This window comes from Melanerpes formicivorus, unplaced genomic scaffold, assembly GCF_026170545.1.
Source record: "Melanerpes formicivorus ecotype bairdi unplaced genomic scaffold, bMelFor1.0.p_v2 SCAF_24, whole genome shotgun sequence".
NCBI classification, from domain to species: domain Eukaryota; kingdom Metazoa; phylum Chordata; class Aves; order Piciformes; family Picidae; genus Melanerpes; species Melanerpes formicivorus.
The window spans coordinates 6,388,515-6,410,293 of NW_027142376.1; the positions used below are offsets into that span (position 1 = coordinate 6,388,515).

General features: G+C 46.6%; 1 protein-coding gene across 3 annotated transcripts in view; it reads left to right on the plus strand.

The window, feature by feature from the left end:
* Positions 1–21,779, plus strand: part of ELMO1 (engulfment and cell motility 1) — a 405,265-nt gene that overhangs the window by 122,094 nt on the left and 261,392 nt on the right. For all 3 annotated transcript variants that reach the window (XM_068152730.1, XM_068152729.1, XM_068152731.1), the window contains one exon: positions 14,285–14,320. In XM_068152730.1, coding sequence (XP_068008831.1) covers positions 14,285–14,320 — 36 coding nt within the window. The remainder of the gene's footprint in view (positions 1–14,284; positions 14,321–21,779) is intronic.

Below are 21,779 nucleotides of genomic sequence, written 5' to 3' on the forward strand. Positions count from 1 at the left end.
AGAGCAGCCATGATGTGAAACAGCATTAGAGTGGCAGTTGGCTCTGAGACTGCCACCCAGAGACTGGCATGAAGCCTCTGAGGGGGTCAGAGAGGGTGGGAAATACTTGTGCCTCCTCTTCAAGGACCCCCTCTTGTGTGCTTTCCCAGCTGTCCATGAGTTGCTGGCACTGAGGGCAGCCCTTACATCTGAGGCCCAGGCTGAGTGGTATCTCTCTGCTCATGCTGTGGTGCAGCTGTGCTAGAAATTGATAAATTTGGCTAACTCAAACTTTATTCTCTGTTTTCCCCCAAGGGCCAGACAGTGCTCTGGTTAGGCCACACCTTGACTACCGTGTCCAGTTCTGGGCCCCTCAATTTAAGAAGGATATTAAGACACTTGAACGTGTCCAGAGAAGGGCAACAAAGCTGGGGAGGGGTCTGGAGCACAGCCCTGGGAGGAGAGGCTGAGGGAGCTGGGGTTGCTTAGCCTGGAGAAGAGGAGGCTCAGGGGAGACCTTATTGCTCTCTACAACTCCCTGAAGGGAGGTTGTAGCCAGGTGGGGGTTGGTCTCTTCTCCCAGGCACCCAGCACCAGAACAAGAGGACACAGTCTCAAGCTGTGCCAGGGGAGGTTTAGGCTGGATGTTTGCAAGAAGTTCTTCCCAGCGAGAGAGATTGGCCATTGGAATGTGCTGCCCAGAGAGGTGGTGGAGTCACTGTCCCTGGAGGTGTTCAAAAAAGGCTTGGATGTGGCACTTGGAGCCAAGGTTTAGTTAGTCATGAGGTGTTGGGTGATAAGTTGGACTTATCTCTGGGGTCTTTTCCAACCTTCTTGATTCAGTGATTCCATGCTCACAGAAGGTGCCATCGTGGCTCAGCGTAAGGCTGCTCTGAGGTTTTCTTTGCACGTGGAGCTCGTGTTAGGGGCAGCTCTTAAGTTATAACTTGAGTGTGTAATTAAGTTTTAGTGGGCAGCCTCTGGAAAGCAAGACACCAGCTTTTTATGTAACTTTTCCCAAGGAGGGGGGAAAAAGCCTCTGCTTTATTTAGACTTGGCTTTATTTATTGTGCTACTTACTCATTATTTTCAGTGGGGCTGATGACTGTAAAAATACAGAGACCAGAGGAAGAGAAAATAAATCACTGGCTTTCCAGTTGCCTCTGCTTGATTATTTTTTTTCCTGGTGAGGAAAAGAAGTAGTAATATATAAAGCTGACAAGAGCTGAGAGTCTTTCCTGGATAATTTTCCATGTATTATATACCTGAGTAGTGAAGATTAGAATACATTAGAGGATAGCCTTGGAAAATAACAAACTGAGGGGGGGTGGTTGTTGCTGTCGCTTGTTGGGTTTTTTGGTTTTACTTTGCAGAAGTGTTTTTAATAGTGTGTGCAGTTACTATAATTTGAGCCAGCTCTCCTCGAGTGCCTGCTGCTTAGAGCCAGTGAACCATAGACCTGGTGTGTGCTGGGGCACAGCCATTAGGGGCTGGTGGGAGGCAGATTATAGGGTGGATGGAGCCCTAGTGAAGGCTGAGTGGGTCTTGTCAACATGAACATATTTATAGCAGCAGAGATGCAGCATGGCTTAAACTCTCCACATTTATCTCAGTCCTGCTGACTGAGGTGGCTCATCTTTGCTTTTTTTTTTTTTGTTTGGGGGTTTTTGTTTGTTTGATTTGTTTAGGCTTATTCTGACTTCCAGAGCATGCCATGAAATCTGAAGGGAAAAAAACATAAAAAGGGGAGGGGAGGTAAAAAAAACAACCCCAAACAATAAACATTAAACCAGCTTTTGTTTCTTGGTTTGGGTGACCTGTAAATGATAGCAGAGCTTGCAAGGCAAGGTAATAGGTCATGAAGAAAAGTGAATGCTGATTCCATATTATGATTAATCCATGATCACAGTATCACACAGTATCACCAAGGTTGGAAGAGATCTCAAAGATCGAGTCCAACCTGTCACCACAGACCCCATGACTAGACCATGGCACCAAGTGCCACATCCAATCTCCTCTTGAACACCTCCAGGGATGGTGACTCCACCACCTCCCTGGGCAGCACATTCCAATGGTGAATGACTCTCTCAGTGAAGAACTTTCTCCTCACCTCCAGCGTAAACTTCCCCTGGCACAGCTTGAGACTGTGTCCCCTTGTTCTGGTGCTGGTTGCCTGGGAGAAGAGACCAACCCCTTCCTGGCTACAACCACCTTTCAGGTAGTTGTAGAGGGCAATGAGGTCACCCCTGAGCCTCCTCTTCTCCAGGCTAAACAATCCCAGCTTCCTCAGCCTCTCCTCACAGGGCTGTGCTCAAGGCCTCTCCCCAGCCATGTTGCCCTTCTCTGGACACATTCAAGTGTCTCAATGTCTTTCTTAAACTGAGGGGCCCAGAACTGTACACAGGACTCAAGGTGTGGCCTAACCAGTGCAGAGTACAGGGGCACAATGACTTCCCTGCTCCTGCTGGCCACACTATTCTTGGTGCAGGCCAGGATGCCATTGGCCTTCTTGTCCACCTGGGCACACTGCTGGCTCATGTTTAGGTGGCTGTCAATCAGCACCCCCAGGTCCCTCTCTATTTGGGAGCTCTCCAGCCACTCTGACCCCAGCCTGTAGCTCTGCATGGGGTTGCCGTGGCCGAAGTGCAGCACCCGGCACTTGGATTTGTTGAATGCCAAATGATGTCAAATCACTTCTCAGACTGTGTGTATTGGCATCCCCAAAGCCTGAAGCCTAGTCCGTGCCTAGTTAAGGAGAGCTGAATATGCAGGCTCTCTGGTTGGATATAGAGATGATGTAAAAGTGAGGTGTCAGTAAGTGTTTCTTCTGCTCCCCACAGGATGTAATGCTCTAAAATAAGGCAGGAGGTGAGCAGCCTGATAGTGTTTTAGGTTGGACTTTATGATCTCAAAAGTCTTTTCCAACCTGGTTTGTTCTATTCTATGCCACCACAATGACCCATGAAAAATGTCTTCAGGAGTGACACTGGAAGAAGTGATCACTGAATCACAGAACGATAGGGGTTAGAAGGGACCTCTGGCGGTATCATAGAAGTATCATAGTATCAGTCAGGGTTGGAAGGGACCACAAGGATCATCTAGTTCCAACCCCCCTGCCATGGGCAGGGACACCCCACACTAGATCAGCCTGGCCAGAGCCTCATCCAGCCTGGGCTTAAACACCTCCAGGAACAGGGCCTCGACCACCTCCCTGGACAGTTGTCCAGGGCTTCACCACTCTCATGGTGAAGAACTTCCTCCTCACATCCAGCCTGAATCTCACCACCTCCAGCTTCTTTCCATTCCCCCTAGTCCTATCACTACCTGAGATCCTGAGAAGTCCTTCCCCAGCCTTCTTGTAGGCCCCCTTCAGATAATGGAAGGCCACAATTAGGTCACCTTGGAGCCTTCTCTTCTCCAGACTGAACAGCCCCAACTCCTTTAGTCTGTCCTCACAGGAGAGGTGCTCCAGCCCTCTGATCATCCACATGGCCTCATGGCTGGAGGTCATCTAGTCCAACCCCCCTGCTAGAGCAGGTTCACCTAGAGCAGGTTGCACAGGATGGCATCCAGGTGGGTTTTTAATGACTGCAGAGATGGAGACTCCACCAGGGCTTCACCACTCTCAAAGTAAAGAAGTTCCTCCTCAGTTCAGTTTTGTGCCTGTTACCTCATCCTGTCAATAGGCACCACTGAAATAGCCTGGCCCCATCCTCCTGACACCCACCCTTTAAGTGTGTCTAAGTATTGTTAAGATTCCCATTGTCATCTCCTCACCAAGCTAAAAAAGCCTCAAGTCCCTCTGTTTTTCTTCATAAGAGAGAAGTTCCAGTCCCCTAATCATCTTTGTAGCCCTTTGCTCTGAAGGACTCTATCTGCAACTTCTTTTCCTCCTTCCCATGATAAAGAACATTTCCCCATGTGTTTCCTCTTCTGATGATATATTCAAGGAAACAACACCTCACCAAACTTCCCAAAGCCTGTGGTGGTGTCAGTGCCCAGGTAAAAAGTTAGCTCAGCCAGACAAGCACAATAAGCACAAAAGCAGTACATTAAAAAATTAATTAGCTGGGCTCCCCAGTTCAACAGGGCCAAGGATCTGCTGGAGAGAATCCAACACAGAGCTACCAGGATGCTCCAGGGACTGCAGCACTGCCCTGTGAGGAGAGGCTGAGGGGCCTGGGGCTTTTTAGTCTGGAGAAGAGAAGATTGAGAGGGGATTTAATCAATGTCTACCAATATCTGTGGGCTGGGGGTCAGGAGGGAGGGGACAGGCTCTGTTCAGTTGCACCCTGGGATAGAACAAGGGGCAATGGATCTAAACTCCAGCACAGGAGGTTCCACCTCAATGTGAGGAGGAACTTCTTCACTGAGCCCTGCAATAGGCTGCCCAGAGAGGTTGTGGAGTCTCCTTCTCTGGAACCTTTCCAGCCCTGTATGGATGTGTTCCTGTGTGACCTGTGCTGAATTCTGTGGTCCTACTCTGGCAGTGGGGCTGGACTGGTAGATCTTCAGAGGTCCCTTCCAACCCCTAACATCCTGTGATCTGAGGTAATGCAGTTTGCTCATTCAGAGCTGTGCTCTATATTCTAGAATACAGAATCAGTACTTCAGAAGAATCATGGCTGTGTAGATAGTGTTTGTGATGCAGCAGGAGACTGGTAAAGATGTGGTGCTTTGTTTTTGTTTGTGCATCTTTGTGTATTGTGTCAGTGGGACAGAGTCTCAGCCTTTCTTAAAAGGAAAACAGCCCCTCCTAACAGAAAAGGAAAATTGAAGTTCTGAGTTGGAAATACTGAAAGACCAAAACGTTAGTACAAGGAATCTAAATTTGTTTCCATCATCATAAGAAGCAATAATGTCATAACTGGGAGGGAAAGGGTGAAGGCCTGTGTGGAATTGTTGGCACTATCGCTGTCTGTCACTTGTGATTTGGCTGAAACAACACACAGGATTTTTTGCCAATAAAAACACCACCAAACCCTAAGACTGTGCTAAGCCTCCCTGTCTTGACAGTAACCAGAATTGTTTCTGCTGCTGTTGAAAAGGTTCTTCTTCAGAGGTCTGCTCCATCAAAGTGGCTGTGCTGGGCAGCTTTATTGTACACCAGCCGTGGCACAGGAGCACTACAGTCAGTGCTGCTCAGACATGGGTGCAGATAGCCTGCCTGGAATTTTAAGAGGCTTGTAATGGCTTGGTTGCACAGATTGGAAAGGAAAACTTGCTTTAAACTGGGATGATTGTTAAATTTTATCATCCCCCCAATGGGATGTAGTGAAGGCAGTGAGATCAGGTTCGTGTTAGCTTGTTAATAAATGTGTTTCTATCTGCCCTGACTCTGGGCTGAGAGTCTTGTGCTGAGCACATGCAGTTGCAGAGCTGGCTGCTGTACAGCTGGAAGTCTCTGAGGTGGCAGTTGTGCATGCCTGAAGGACAAATTGTATTGTTCAGTGAAATTTCAGCTCTTGGCTTGCCTCACACAGCTAATACTGTACGCTAGCCCAGTGGAAAACTGCAGAGAGGCTGCTTTGGAGTCACTCCGACTTCAGCACGCTTTTTGGGACAGTTGATCGCAGACCTACTAATGGTTTTTTTCCATCCCAGTCTGATGACTATTTCAGTAGTGCTGTCAAAACACTTAAGCTGCCCTTGCTCACAGACACTTGTTCCTGTCCTGCTTTGTCTGAAGAGTTATTCCAGTACTGTTTGTAGCAAAGCTGGACTGGAAAACTGATAGAGATCATTAAAAGTGACACAATAAAGGCTGCTTTTGATTCCTTGACCCAGTTGAGTTCCCTGATTGAGCTGACAGTGCTGCACCAGAAAGCAGATGTGCAAGCACAACCCCTAGGGCAAACGGAAAAAGACTCTTCAGAAGGTCAAAGCAATGCCAAGCTGGTAGGTCTCTCCCACCAAACAAGGATAGTCCACTTCCATCTTTCCCAGCTACTGGCTGTGCAGGTAGGACCTGCTTCTTCTCTTGGTCAAGGCCGAGATGCTCATCTGACTCCTCAGTGCTCAGATTCAGTTTGCTAATCCCTCAGAAAAGAAGGCAGAGGCTGGAGGGAGGAGAATGATTGGTATTTTGGACAGCACTGGGCTGTTGGGCTCAGCCAGTCCTCTGAAGCTTCACCTGGGAGCAGAGATTACTTAACCTGACAGTGCTGCCAAAATCAATTCTTGTCCAACAGGTTCTTTATGCGCTCTTCATTTCTTAGTGCTGCTGTAACGTCGGGAGAGCTGACTGTTGTCTGTGAGGCAAAAAGCCAAAGGGGGGAAAAAAAGATATAAACCCAGGTAGTCTGTTACACCACGGTGGAGAGAGAGTGCTGGCAGGAGGATGAGACAGGGCTGCAGCCCCATCTTTCGGTGCACTTCCCTTCCTTGAGAGGAACAAAGTGGAGGCAGTTTGCCTTGTGGGCTCACTCAATGTGGTGGTTGATTTTTCTCCGTTCTCTGCTTTGGTTTGGGGTTTTTTTGGTTGTTGCTTTGGGGTTTTTTCTTATTTTGGGCTTTTTCTTTTGGTTTTTTTCGGGGTGGTTTGGGGTTTTTTTTTTGTTGTTTGGGGTTGTTGGGTTTTTTTTTGTTGGTTTGGGGTGTTTTTTTGTTTGTTTTAGCTTTCTTGTTTTGGGGTTTTGCTGTTGTTATGTTTGGGTTTTTTTGGCTGTTGTTTTGTTTAGGGATTTTTGGCTGTTGTTTAGGGATTTTTGGCTGTTTTTTGGGGGGCTTTTTTGTGGGTTGGGTGTGGGTTGTTGGGGGGGATCTTTTGTTGTTGTTGTTGGTTGTTTTTTGTTTGGGGTTTTTTCGTTCCCCATTAGTCTTCAGGCTTGGGGCCTGAACCCTCCCTCTATGCACACACGAGGACCAATTCCTGTGAGAACCTTTACACTGGGTTTTAGGTGATAAAAGCCTCCTCTGAAGACTGAGCCATTCAAGATCACATCTTTGGAGGGCAGGGGAGAGTTGCTGCCCCTTGCGCTCCCCTCCCTCCCCCCTCCCAAATGCCTTTCTCCAGCATTGTTTTTCTTACTTTGCTTGTGCTTAAGAATATTAGCATTTAAATGACCCCGGCTAAGTGGTGGCATTAACACCTTGTTGGCAGAGAGGAGGAAGAGGCGAGGAAGCAGTTTTCCTGCCTTTTTTTTTGTGATAAAAAGAGTAATTCCAGCAGTGGGTTTGTACTTCTAAATGTTCTTCAGAGTGCTAGGCTGAGCAAAACGAATTGATTTGGTTTTTAACTCCAATCAAAAGTGGAGTAGTTAAGAAACTAGCAAACAGAAAAAAATTGAGAAGGGCTTGAAGTCGCTGCTTCTGCAACTTTCCCGGGTCCTTTTCTTTTGTCTCTTGGAATGTGATGGGTGTGGGATATTGTGATGGCTGTGGGGAGGGGGAGTGCTGCTGCATAACTTTATAATCATTTGTCAGGTTTAATTAAAATTGATTTATTTCAAGATAGAATAGAATAGAATTAACCAGGTTGGAAAAGACCTTTCAGATCATCGAGTCCAGCCTATCACCCAACAGCATCTAATCAACTCAACCATGCCACCAAGTGCCTCATCCAGGCTCTTCCTAAACACCTCCAGGGATGGTGACTCCAGCCCCCCCCCCCCCCCCCGGGCAGCACATTCCAATGGCCAATCTCTCTTTCTGGGAAGAATTTCTTCCTCACATCCAGCCTAACCCTCCCCTGGCACAGCTTGAGACTGTGTCCTCTTGTTCTGGTGCTGGTTGCCTGGGAGAAGAGACCAACTCCCACCTGGCTACACCTTCCAGCAATTCAGTATCTTTCCTAAATTGAGTGGCCCAGAGCTGGACACAGTCCTCAAGATCCTGGCCAGAGTGTTCCCCAGTGTTTATTTGTATTTGTTTGTTTATTTTGCCCAATACAGGCAAAAGCCAGGACCAGGTACTCCTGTGCATTTGTGGTGTTATATTTCTATAGGCTGTTTGTTATCCAGACTCAAGAATGGTAGGGGTTGGAAGGGACCTCTGGAGATCATCTGGCCCAACCTCCCTGCTGATGCAGGTGTGCCTGGATCAACTGATCTAGGCACAGCAAGGTGTCCATGTGGGTTTATGAAAGCCTCCACATCCTCTCTGGGCAGCCTGTTCCAGTGCTCTATCACCTTTAAAGAAGTTTCTCCTGAAGTTCAAATGAAAATGTGGGCTAACCTTGGGTTTGCCTGAGCAGCAGTAGCCAAATACCAGTTTCATGTGGGTGGCAGGCTGGCCGTGCACTGTCCCATCAGTTTTTCTGTAGATGAGGAAGCTTTCCTACACATCTCCTACCTTTGTTCACAATGACCCTCTCCAGGGCCATCCTGCATGGAAATCTGTGTGGCTTGGGGAGGTCCAAAGGCAAGGGCTGATCCTTGGAATTCAGCTGGAAATGTGTCACTAAGTTCCTTTGAGCCCCCACAGGGAACATATTATGGTAGCAAAGCACCTAAAGTGATAACTTGTCCTTAAGGTTTATCCATGCAGAGGGACACCTGGGGGTACTGGTTGGCGGTAGGCTGAACATGAGCCAGCAGGGTGCCCGGGTGGCCAAGAAGGCCAATGGCATCCTGGCCTGCATCAGGAATAGTGTGGCCAGCAGGAGCAGGGAAGTCATTCTGCCCTGTACTCAGCACTGGTTAGGCCACACCTTGAGTCCTGTGTCCAGTTCTGGGCTCTTTAGTTTAGGAAAGATGTTGAGGTGCTGGAAGGTGTCCAGAGAAGGGCAACAAAGCTGGGGAGGGGTCTGGAGCACAGCCCTGTGAGGAGAGGCTGAGGGAGCTGGGGTTGCTTAGCCTGGAGAAGAGTAGGCTCAGAGGAGACCTTCTTGCTCTCTACAACTACCTGAAGGGAGGTTGTAGCCAGGTGGGGGTTGGTCTCTTCTCCCAGGCAACCAGCACCAGAACAAGAGGACACAGTCTCAAGCTGTGGCAGGGGAGGTTCAAGCTGGATGTTAGCAAGAAGTTCTTCACAGCAAGAGAGATTGTCCATTGGAATGTGCTGCCCAGGGAGGTGGTGGAGTCACCATCCCTGGAGGTGTTCAAAAAAGGCTTGGATGTGGCACTTGGAGCCATGGTTTAGTTAGTCATGAGGTGTTGGGTGATAAGTTGGACTTGATGACCTCGAGGGTCTTTTCCAACCTGGTTAATTCTATTCTATTCTCACATTATCTTGGTGTTTCTCCCTGCATAAAACTTGCTGTCTGTCCTTCACCACTCTGGTCTCTGAACCTTTCACAAACACTGATTTTCCTTCATAATGTGTTATGCTTTGGCCTTGGTTTTGTTCCCATCTGTGCAAATGCAACTGAGGGATGGTTTCTAAAATAAAAGATAAATAAATCCCTATAAATAAAAGTATTGAGATGCTTAACAGTGTCTAGGTCAGCAGAGGCTTTCAGCATCTTTGGCCATACCTGGAAGGGTTTGAGAGGGCTGGCTGGTTGCTACCACAGAGTCAGCCCTCCAGAGGAAACAAGTTATATGTGTGTATAGAGCTATAGATGGGTAGATAGATATAAAAAGAGGAAAGCTGGTGGAGGTGGCAGACTGTTCTTATTCATTTCCAGACTGACTTGCTGGAGGGTTTATCTTGGTTTCTCCTTCGGTGGTAGCTTTAGCATGGGCTGTGTGTGAATAGGAGAGGTATTGCTGCTTGTGCTAGGTCTTTCTGTATAAGGTTTTTGGTTTACTGATGGGACAAATAAAATTTGCATGCACTCTTTTCAGTGACAGCCTCCACCTGTTCATTGGCAAAACTCTGTAATTATCTTCTACCATTAGGTTTTCCTTCCCCCTCTGCCCTGGTGAGGCCACACCTGGAATATTGCATCCAGTTTTGGGCTCCCCAGTTCATGAGGGACAGGGATCTGCTGGAGAGAGTCCAACAGAGGGCTACCAGGATGCTGAAGGGACTGCAGCTCTGCCCTGTGGGGAGAAGCTGAGAGCCCTGGAGCTGTTTGGTCTGGAGAGGAGAAGACTGAGAGGGGATTTAATAAATGTCTATAAATATCTGAGGGGTGGTGGTCAGGAGGGAGGGGACAGGCTCTGCTCAGTTGTACCCTGGGACAGGACAAGGGGTAATGGGTGTAAACTCCAGCACAGGAGGTTCCACCTCAACATGAGGAGGACTTTCTTCACTGTGAGGGTGACAGAGCACTGGAACAGGCTGCCCAGAGAGGTTGTGGAGTCTCCTTCTCTGGAGACTTTCAAGACCCATCTGGATGTGTTCCTATGTGACCTGTGCTGGATTCTCTGGTCCTAATCTGGCAGTGGGGTTGGACTGGAAGATCTTCAGAGGTCCCTTCCAACCCCTAACATCCTGTGAGCCTGTGACCATGTTGCTACACCATCTGATTTTCTAGACTGATTGCTGCTCTTATCACCCTTTCCAAAGCCAAAGAAATAAGAGCAGAAATTGGTTTAATGTGGTGGTTATCTTTCCTCTCAAGTAAAAGTTTGCTGAATTTGTGTTTCTTCACCAGAAGAAATGCATTCCATTATTTCTCCATGCTATTCTACATTTATATTTTCTGTCACATCTTCTGAGCCCCAGTTAACTCATTGCCAGTTAACTCAAGATGGATAAGAGGTCTGTGAATGCTGAAAGAGCTGCTGTTTGAACGTTTTGTCCTAGGACTCAGATGTTTGTTCTTTAATCCCCAGGCTCAGCCATGGAGAAAATGCTCCTGATGATAGCCTATTGTTGAAAAATCTCTGGCAAAACTGAGTCTTCTCTTTGAAGTACTACCACTTTGCAAACACCACTGCTCGTTTCTCTTTGTCTGACAGACAGGCCTCTGATTTCAAGTTTCCTTGCTGCTTCTCCATAGCCAGCACCAGGATGAAAAGCAGCTGTCTTAAAAAAAAAACAACTGAGCTCAGAAGGATGCTGTGAAGTTTTGCTTGCATTTGCTGCATGAGGTTGCTTGGATCCTGCACTTGTGGGAGACAGAACCCAATTGTGGTTTTCCTTGCTAGGGTTTAACAGAGCCCAGTGCAGCAGCACAGGAATGACATGCTGCTGGGGCTGGGATCTCCCACTGGGCCCCTCAGTTTAGGAAAGATGTTGAGTTGCTGGAGTGTGTCCAGGGAAGGGCAACAAAGCTGGGGAGGGGTTTGGAGCACAGCCCTGTGAGGAGAGGCTGAGGGAGCTGGGGTTGCTTAGCCTGGAGAAGAGGAGGCTCAGGGGAGACCTTATTACCATCTATAACTCCCTGAAGGGAGGTTGTAGCTAGGTGGGGGTTGGTCTCTTCTCCCAGGCAACCAGCACCAGAAAAAGAGGACACAGTCTCAAGCTGTGCCAGGGGAGGTTTAGGCTGGATGTGTGGAAGAAATTCTTCCCAGCAAGAGAGATTGACCATTGGAATGTACTGCCCAAGCAGGTGGTGGAGTCACCATCACTGGAAGATCTTTTCCAACTTGGTTAATTCTGTATTTTGAAATTTTCTGCTCCTAAAACGATGTTGAGGGTAATTTTCTCACCTTTTTAAGGCTGTCTGGTCATCAAGATGCTTTTCTGTTTGCTTGCTACTACTGGCTATACAGATAGCAGTTAGAGCATGAAAGAATCAAAGCCATGAATTGAATAGAATAGAATAGAATTTAACCAGGTTGGAAAAGACCTTTGAGTTTGAGTTCAACCTATCACCCAACACCATCTAATCAACTAAACCATGGCACCAAGTGCCTCATCCAGGCTCTTTCAAAACACCTCCACGGACAGTGACTGCACCACCTCCCTGGGCAGCACATCCCAATGGCCAATCTCTCTTTCTGGGAAGAACTTCTTCTTAATATCCAGGCTAACTCTCCTCTGGCACAGCTTGAGACTGTGTCCTCTTGTTCTGTTGTCAGTTTTAACCTGACTTAGGCTGTAGCCCAATCTGTTCTTGGATACATGGCAAACTATGCCATCATGATCTCCAGGCATGTCTGTTGCTGCCCCTAGCTAGCAATGAAGGATTTCACAGCACTGTTCCTGTGATGTCCTCTCTGTGTTTTCTCCCCTGATGGTTACAAAAGGCAGCCCACAAGATGACCACCCTGAGACTGGTCCTCCTTGGAAATAACCTATACACAGAGTTAGGAGACACAGGAAGGTTTCTGTGTGGTTTGGGGTTTTGTTGTTGTTGGGTTGATTTTTGGGGTTGTTGTGAGGGGGTTTTTTGGTTGATGGTTGGTTTGGGTGTTTTGGGGGGGGATGTTCTGTTGTTGTTGTTTTGGTTTTTTTTGGGTGTGTTTTGGGTCTTTTGTTTTGTTTGTTTTTTAAGTGGTGATTTAAAAAGAAGTCTTTTATCCTGGTTGCCATTTTTACCATTGCTGGTTTATCTTCAGCTTGCTCAGCAGCATAATCAGCAGTTCTGGAGCTCAGTTATTAGCAGGAGGATGACTTGCAAATCGTGATTAGCAGGGCTGCAGCTTTCAAATGCACTCATTTGCTTCCTCCTTCCCCCCCCCCCCGCCTTAATATTTGGCCTCCAGTTTCCTGAATATGTTAATAAGATGCCATAGCTTCTGGTTCACCAATGACACACAACAGTGTAGAAGCATAGAATCAACAAGGTTGGAAAAGACCTCAAAGATCATCAAGTCCAACCTGTCACCACAGACCTCATGACTAACTAAACCATGGCTTCAAGTGCCACATCCAGTCCCCTCTTGAACACCTCCAGGGATGGTGACTCCACCACCTCCCTGGGCAGCACATTCCAATGGCTAACAACTCTCTCTTTGAAGAACTTTCTCCTCCACTCTGCAGAAACCACTTAGAGTTTTTCAGGCTAATTTTCCCATTGCATGTCAGTAGAGTATGTGTAACCCAGGAAATGCCTAGTTAAAACAGCCCCTCATGGATACATTAAACCTCTTGCTATAAACAGGAATTAAGTGCTTTGGAAGCTGGTAGGAAAGCAAGGGCATCACATGAAAAGTTGGCTGTTTGGCTTGGCCTCTTAAAATCTCCATCAGTAATTGACATTCCTAAGCATTGTCTTTAAGTGCATTGATTCAGCACCTTGGGTCTAGATGTGTCCTTTGGTGGGTGAATTTTAGGAGCAGAAGAGCTATGGGTGAGCTTACATATCCTGTTGGGAGGAGTGTCTTGCGCTGTGTTTGTGCCATAGAGCTGCTGGTGCAAGACAGTTTTGACTCACAGGATGCCAGGGGTTGGAAGGGACCTGCAAAGATCATCGAGTCCAACCCCCCTGCCAGAGCAGGGCCATAGAATCTAGTGCGGGTTGCGCCGATGTGTCTCTGACCTCAGAGGGTCAGGGTTTGGCTGTGTCTTGGTCCTAACTACACAAGAACTTTCAACCACGCTGCCAACTCTGTCATCAGTATTGCTGTTGGAGACTGGAAGTAAAGAGGAATGTGTCCAGAGAAGGACAACAAAGCTGGGGAGATGCCTTGAGCACAAGCCCTATGAGGAGAGGCTCAAGGAGCTTGGATTGTTTAGCCTGGAGAAGAGGAGGCTCAGGGGTGACCTCATTGCCCTCTACAACTACCTGAAAGGTGGTTGTAGCCAGGAAGGGGTTGGTCTCTTCTCCCAGGCAACCAGCACCAGAACAAGGGGACACAGTCTCAAGCTGTGCCAGGGGAGGTTTAGACTTGAGGTGAGGAGAAAGTTCTTCACTGAGAGAGTTGTTCACCATTGGAACAGGCTGCCCAGGGAGGTGGTGGAGTCACCATCCCTGGAGGTGTTCAAGAGGAGATTGGACGTGGAACTTGGTGCCATGGTCTAGTCATGAGGTCTGTGGTGACAGGTTGGACTTGATGATCTTTGAGGTCTCTTCCAACCTTAGTGATACTGTGATACTGTACAGGAGGGGTTTTATTTCAGGCAACAGACTGCATGTCATAGGAACGTGGCAGAAAATGCTTCATGTGTAACCTTGGGTTGTTTTGTACCAAAGAAGTCTTTTACACAAGTACTGAACTAATTTAGGGTGCCTGGATGTGCTGTGATGGTGGAGAGAAACGGCTTGTAGAGTAATTTATTTCCCCTATCAACTGTTCTTCTCTGTTTGTGTGGTTTTGTTTTCCTAACAGAAGCTGCCACAAGTTTTCTGAACAAATATTAGCCACGGCTTTTGAATGTCCTTTATCACTTGCTGAACTCTTTCTGTTCACAGCAGATTGTTAGTAATTTACTGCCTCTTAGTGTGTGCCTGTCTTTCAGTTTTATGAATCAGGTTTGGGGGTGGGGGGGGTGGGGTGGTGGTGGTGGGGATGTGTGTGGGCAGAGGTAAATAGAGTACAGCTGTTTTTAAAGTGTGTCTCCTCACCTGCGAGTTTTAATTTTGCAGACGGTATCAGAAATTGCAGAAGATAATGAAGCCCTGGTAAGAACCTGATTAGATCATCACCTTGCACACTGCCTCTTCTCTTGCATGACTGAGCTCAGGCTCTTGTGCTGATCTCTATGTGTAAGCACAACTGTGCTGATTCATTTGGCCAGTCTTCAGCCTTCTCTGTTTTTTGCTCTTTGACGCCTGCTAAAAACTTTCTGATGAAGCCTTCTTTGCTTTGCTTGCGGAATGAGTGCTTCATTTCTGTGACTTCTGCAAGGGCTCCTGCTATTTCTGAAGGGAGGCTTTTGGTCTGATTTCCTTCCCCCCCTCTCCCCCCCCCCCCCTCCTCTCCCCCCTTCAAACAAATCATTACTCTGTCAACTGCAATTCCCCTCTTAAATTTGTCTGGCTGACAAACAGGCGATTTTGAGTGTAAATGTTGGTGAGATGAAAGTCAGAGTAGTTGCACCAGTTTGAATTCCTGTTATTTGCTGGCCTCAAGTAATGCTAATTGCTGCAGGAAACTGCATAAGGGAAAGCTGTAATGTAGTGAGGGGCCTCCTATCAGGAAGTTGAGAAGTATACTTATTTCCCTGGCAATTTCAAATGCAGGTCTTCTGCGTGCTCCAAGGGAAGCACAGGCTTCATAGGCTTTGAGAAATTAGGACCCCAAGAGGCACTCCAACATCTCGATTGACTTGCAAATTTGACATCTCAAGTACAGCTAAAACCCAAGGAAGCAAAAGAAAAATTGATTAACTGTACATCTGTCACTCTGAGAGCTGGATGTGGGACTGCAGCTCCCTGTCTGAACCCATGCTAAATCAGCCTTCCACAAACACGCTGCTGGAAACGCAGGGCTGAGGCTCTTAATTTCTAAATCATCGGCTAATAAATAAATGAGAATCACATTTGGCAGGAGACTTTAAACCCTTCCTCTCCACTTGCTTTCTCAACTTGTTTCATAATAGAAAAAGCATTGATTGTGGGGGGGGGAAATGATTTAAGGAGCACGAGGCTTTCAGAATTGCTGGCAGCATCAAGCCCTGCCAAGGCCAGGTACCTCCTGTGCATTTAGATGGTGAGGTTTTCCTCGCTGCAATGAACATATGTCTTAGTGGAAGAATAGCTACAGGCCTTCAGCCTCTCCCTGCTTCCAGATTTTATTATCTTGTAGACTCCTCTATGCTAAGTTATGTGATTTCCTTCAAGACAGTACTAAAATGCTGACTCTTAGTTGCATTGCCCCCTGCTTTTAGGACCTGATCAGACTGATGATCTGAATTCATCTATTTATTTTAACACAGCTGAGCTTTGTTTACTCATGGGAACAAGGCATTGCTCACTTGAAGAGAGTTTTTATTCATCAGTGTAGACAGAAACTCAGTGGCCACAGTAGTAATGAAAGTGTGACTGAAGTTTACCCTAACTGTGGAAGTTAAATCCTGCCAGCAGAAGCTTCAGTCTACACCAGGGCACAGAGCTTAATGTTTTGTTTGCCATCACTACCCCGTGAAGTGATGCAGGTTAATTAACACCAATTGTTGAGCTGGGGACTCTTACTGAAACAGATACCAGGAGATGTGGAACCATAGTTGTGGAAGCTGCCCTGCAGGTACATTTGGAAGGTAAAGTTAAACCCTAGTGCTGTGGGGAGTGGAGTTACTGAGCATCCTGACTGTTTTCACTCAAATATTGATGGGGAAAGGTCTAATGAAACAAAAGCTGTTGGGGAAAAAAAGAGAGCTGGATATAATGAACTAAACTGCTAAACTTTGCAGCCTCCAGTTGCTGTCTTCTCAACTGAAAAACTTACAGAATCCAGATGGTAACCAAGAAAACCCAAGATGTTACTTTTGATTTGCAGGATGATGTGTTTCATAAAAGGCCAGTATTTAGTTTTATCTCTAGTAGCTTCCACATGCTAGCCTGACTTGTTTAAAACCCAATTTCACAGAGGTTCCTTGTTTGATAGCTTTCTCCACTGAAGGAAACTCTCCACAAATGCAATTTTTCTCTTAGCCTTGTGAGTTTTAGGGGCTCCCATTTTATTTTGGGATTTTCTTTATCACGTAGTGGCTAGGACCCGAGTTTAAAAACAAACAAAACAACACAAACCCTCTCCTGAAACAGCTCTGTGAATTGACATTTGCATTTGACATGAGCCAGCAGTGAGCACTTGCAGCCCAGAAAGCCAACTAGAGTCTGGGCTGCATCCAGAGAAGCAGAGCCAGCAGGGCCAGGGAGGTGATTCTCCCCCCCCTGCTCCACTCTGCTGAGACCCCACTTGGAGCTCTGTGTCCACTGAGGGAGTTGGGGTGGTTCACTTTGGAGAAGAGAAGGCTCTGAGAAGACCTAATTGTGGCCTTCCAGGATCTGAAGGGGGCTACAAGAAAGCTGGGGAGGGACTTATCAGTGAGTGATAGGACTGGGGGGAATGGAGCAAAACTAGAAATGGGTAGATTCAGATTGTATGTTAGGAAGAAGTTGTTCCCCATGAGGGTGGTGAGAGACTGGCACAGGTTGCCCAGGGAGGTGGTGGAAGCCTCATCCCTGGAGGTTTTTGCAGCCAGGCTGGCTGTGGCTGTGAGCAAGCTGCTGTAGTGTGAGGTGTCCCTGGCCATGGCAGGGGGGGTTGGAACTGGCTGGTCCTTGAGGTCCCTTCCAACCCTGACAATTCTATGATTCTATGATCATGACACAAGCCATGCTGAGGGGAGAGTGCTGCTTGTTCCTGTGCTGTTAATTATTCCTGGTCCTTTAAGGAAAGCTGATCCATTTAAGGAAATTACCATGAAATGAGCAAAGCCAGGAATTAAAAAGATGAGGAATTAGAGAAAAGGTAATTTTAATTTCATCTTCATGAAGAACCAGTGTGTAACAGCTCCTCTGGGCTAGCTTCCCATGCAGAGAAATGCTTAATGGACCTCAAGGTAGATTTGGTCATACTCTATAATAAGAGTATCTACTCTTGAGTTTATTCAGGAATAGTTACAGTTCTGTTTAAAATTCACAGCTTGTTTTCTTTAATCAGAGATGATTTTCAAGCTCAGAGAAGTCCTGATACCAGAGGTACACAGCTATTTCAGGTCTGTGGAATGCAAGTGGTTTAAAATCAGAAGGGCCAGTCCTTCCTGATGGACACAGTCAAGCTGTGCCACTAAGAAATATTTCAGTGGTGCTTGGCATGACCAAAAAACAAAAGAAACAAAAAAGGCATCTCTGTCAATTGCATTGTAGCAGTTAAGGGCCTTTTGTAATCATCTAGAAAAACAGGGGCAGCCACCCCTACAGATTGTTCAGTTCTCAGCTGTACTGAGTTAAAGACCCTCCTAGTTTGATTTAATGGTGGCTTAGCTACACTCCCTTGGAAAGGCTGCCTGAAGAAACAAGGCAGTGTAGAAGCAATGGAGAGTAGCCATTGCAATGCAAAAGGTGCTTGTCCACACTGCTTGCAAAGCATGTTGCTGCACCATCACTCTTCCTGTTGCACTTAGTGTGGTTCTTGCCCCTGTGGCTTTTCCAGGGCTCTCCTCCTCTGAAGCTTCCACATATTCTGCTCCTCTGTTTAAATTTATTCATGGCCATTTATCCTTGACAACTCTGACTTAAAAAGCTGTTCCTTCTCTTTGATGTTGCCCTCAGTGATGTCAGGCCTTTCAGCTGCCCGGTATTAGGTTGTGAGCACAGTTGCTGAATGATAAGGGGCTTAAAGTTAACCACTTCCTTCACTCCTGCATCTGGTAGCAGGCTGCTACTCTCTTGTTGCCTCCTCCTCAGATAAAGTTGTTCCTTTGCTGCCTTCCCTCTGTACAATGAGAGGTTGGCTTTGGCTCTGTTTTGCCCCTGAAGGATGGCTTCTCTGAAGATGTGCTGCCTTTGGCTTCTAGTCTTAATGGGCTGGTGGCCATGTCCTGTTTGGGCAAGACAAGCTACAGTTAATTTCCAGGTTCTCCTATGCAACTCTTATAGTCCAAAAGCTAAGACAGTCCACCTAGCTTTATAAAAGCTTATATTGCTTTTTGTTACCTGGTGACAGCTGAGCCTGACTAATTGCCTCAATTAAAAGAATCACTTGAACAGCTGCCTATTTTTGCCCCCTCACTAGCAATAAAAAATTCCACTTTAATACATGTCTGAAACGTGGCTTGAGCTGCTTTTCTGTATTTCTTTTCCCCTCCTTCTTCTCAAAAAGCATCTGGGGAATTTGGGTGCTCAAGTCCCATTAATTTATTTTGATGAGAAATCCAAATTGCTTTAGGCATCTTTCAAAATAGCAGACATAATTCTACATCTATATCTGAGGATAGCTTGGCACACATGATAAAAAGAGAATTTAGCACGTAGCAATGGCTCTCTGAAAGCAGGTGAGGCAGAGATGTGGTGGTCAGGGTCCCATCCACATTCCTGTCATCTTTTTTTTGGGGGGGAGGGGAAGAAAAGCTGATATCACAATGTGTGGACTGTTTTCCTTCACAGCTTCTTAAGATACATAGGCAGACAATTCCTAGGAAGGTCAATTAAGAGGCTTTGACCTGGTGTTTCTCTAAAACCTAGAGATGTGAAGTGCAGCTGTTGGCCACCTCCTTGGACAAGTTTGTCAGAGGTGTGCAGGCTGTGGATCAGAGCAAGGCCATCCACACACACTGCAAGGGCTCAGGTTGGGACAGCTCATGGTGTTGCAGACCACAGCTTTACACTGCTTAAAAGGTTTCTGACAAGAGCTGCTTTGGGTGAGGAGGTGCTTCATGATGGCCAGCTCACCCATCCTCACAGCTGGGGTTAAGAGGAGGGGAGTGAGCAGAGAATGGGGAAACAGAATCACAGAAACATTCAGATTGGAAGAGACCCTCAGCATCACCAAGTCCAACCCAGAACCCTACTCTGTAAGGCTCACCCCTAAACCATAGCCCCAAGCAGCACATCCAAACCACCTTGAAACACATCAAGGTTTGTTGAGTCAACCACCTCCCTGTGGAACTCATTCCAATCCCTGACCACTCTTGCCATGAAAAAATGTTTCCTACTCTCCAGTCTGAACCTACCCAGTGTCAGCTTGAGGCCATTGCCTCTTGTTCTGTCACTAATCACCTGTGAGAAGAGACCAGCAGCAGCCTCTCCACAATGTCCTTTCAGGGAGTTGTAGACAGCAATGAGGTCTCCTCTCAGCCTCCTCTTTTCCAAACTAACCATCCCCAGCTCTTTCAGTTGCTCTTCATCAGATTTATTCTCCAGGCCCTTCCCAGCTTCCTTGCCCTCCTCTGCCCTAGCTCCAGCCCCTCCACATCTCTCCTGTGTTGAGGTGCCCCAAACTGGACACAATACTCCAGGTGTGGCCTCCCCAGAGCTGAGTGCCAGGGGACAATCCCCTCCCTGCTCCTGCTGGAACTCATCAGCTTGTCCTAGGGTTGGCCGTCCCCACCTAAGAGCCACAGCCCTGAGTGGCATTCAGGAGGGGCTGTACAAGTAGCTTGTCTGAGAGCATAATGTCACTAAGATGTCAGCTAGTGAGATAAGAAATTGCAGTTACATAGTGCATCTTTCTGCTATTTTTAACTCTCCTGCTGTGATGGCACACGTTAAAATGCACCCCCATCAGGAACTGCCTTCAAACTGAAGTTATTTTGCCAGAGCAGTGAGGGTTTGGTGTTTACAGCACTGCTCTGCCTTCAGTCTAAAGAGGTTTTTACCAAGGAAGGGGCCCCATTATTTTTTATTTTACTTTTTGTATGACTAAAACTCTTGAGTTTGACTAAAACTCTGTGCTGAGTAGTACAGCTCTTACCACATGTTTTCTCAGATTGCTCCTTTAATGAACAAGCTTTCATTCCCTTGAAATTTCCAGCATCTCTTCTGTCTGCTGCTCTTAACAGTAGGAGTGCATCTGTGCATGTGTGTCTGGAAATGAGCTGCTTGGAAGTCTTACTTCTCTCTCTGTGCTTCTGTTTGAACACCTAACAATGAATCAACACCACCCTTTCCCCCCCCTCCAGATAACATTAATCCTTATCTTGCTCTAGTTACCCTGGAGATTGCTTTCATCTCTAGCTGTGCTATCCCTAATGCTTATCCTCTAAGCCTGGGGTTTGACTTTTGCAATGCCACTTAGTGTATAGCTGTGTGTGCAGGTGCACACGTATGGCTGTGCACTTAAAAACACAAGCTATGTGTATGGTGCTGCATAATACACAGGGTTGGAGTATTTCTTGCTGCTTGAGTAGTCCCAGTGTTGCTCCTCTTCACTCTCATGAACGATTTGAAGGGGTGGAGTGACACCTCGTGGGGCATCTGATCATTTAAAGTTGAAAACTGCTTTCACCTTCTGGATCCCCAAGGGCTGTGTCCTTGGCACACCTACTAAAGCCAGGTTTAGAGATGAATGCCAGGAGTTTCAGCTCCATTAACCCAATTTTCCTCTCCCAAAAGTGTGGGGAGGGCTGGATTAATTGTCAGGATTAGTCAGTAGTTTTGGTGAGAAGAAATGAGACCAGTGAGTTCAGGTTAGTCTCATTCCTCCTCTGCTGTGCTGAAGGTGAATACCCATATGTTTTATATGGATAAACTACACTCATTGTTGATGGGGATTAGCTTTCATGTTCAGTTAGTTTGTAGAAGAGTAGTTATGTGCTAAATCTAGATTAATTTGGCTGTTTCAGAAAACTATCTATGAGAGAACCTAGAAGGGTTAAGTTATCTGATTTCTTTAAGCCACTTTTCAACCCATGTGGTCTATATTTTTGTAACTTCTTTTTTTTCCCCTTGTCATTTGGATCTAGTTTATTCTAGATTCTGAAAGTACCAGAATTCCATATATTTGTGGAAGTATTCTGTCCTGAAGATGCAGGAGAATTCAACCCAAGGAAGCCTTTCCTAGAGGTGCTCTTTTTATTGTGTGGCTTCATAAATAACCATTCTCTGCCAAAGGAATGGATCGGGGTGGGGGGGGGTGGGGGAATGACAAGACTCTAGCTGATTAAATTTCCTGCAGAGTCTTATTGTTGTCTTGTTATGAAACCCTTAGTTAGTTGGAATGCTAATGATGACATTTGAAAATCTAATTTAATTCCTGAAAGGTTTGCAATATTAAAGCCTGGGCGAACGAAACCGACTCCCTCACCCCACCCCCAAAACAAAGCCAAACCCTTCCAGATCATTTGTTCACCAAACAAAACAGCCCCTGTGGAATTACAGTGGGTTTTTGGAAGATGGCTGTGGGTTGTTTTCTTTTTGGTTGTTGCTGTTTGTTTGCTATTTGATGTTGGTTTTGTTTTGTCATAAGTAATCAAAGCTGCTGCGCATACCCTGACGTAGCCTGGAAAGGAAAGATTTGGTTTGGTTTATTATCATTTACTCACAGAATGTCAAGCATGGCAAACTGATTTTTTTTGTTAGTGGAGGGCATCTGGTGGGGAGTTTTGATGAAGAGGAGCCCCTTTCTTAAATGAAGAGGCCACCAAAGGCTGCCTCTCACCATCAGAAATACAACAAGGGCAGATCCAGGAAATGGGCA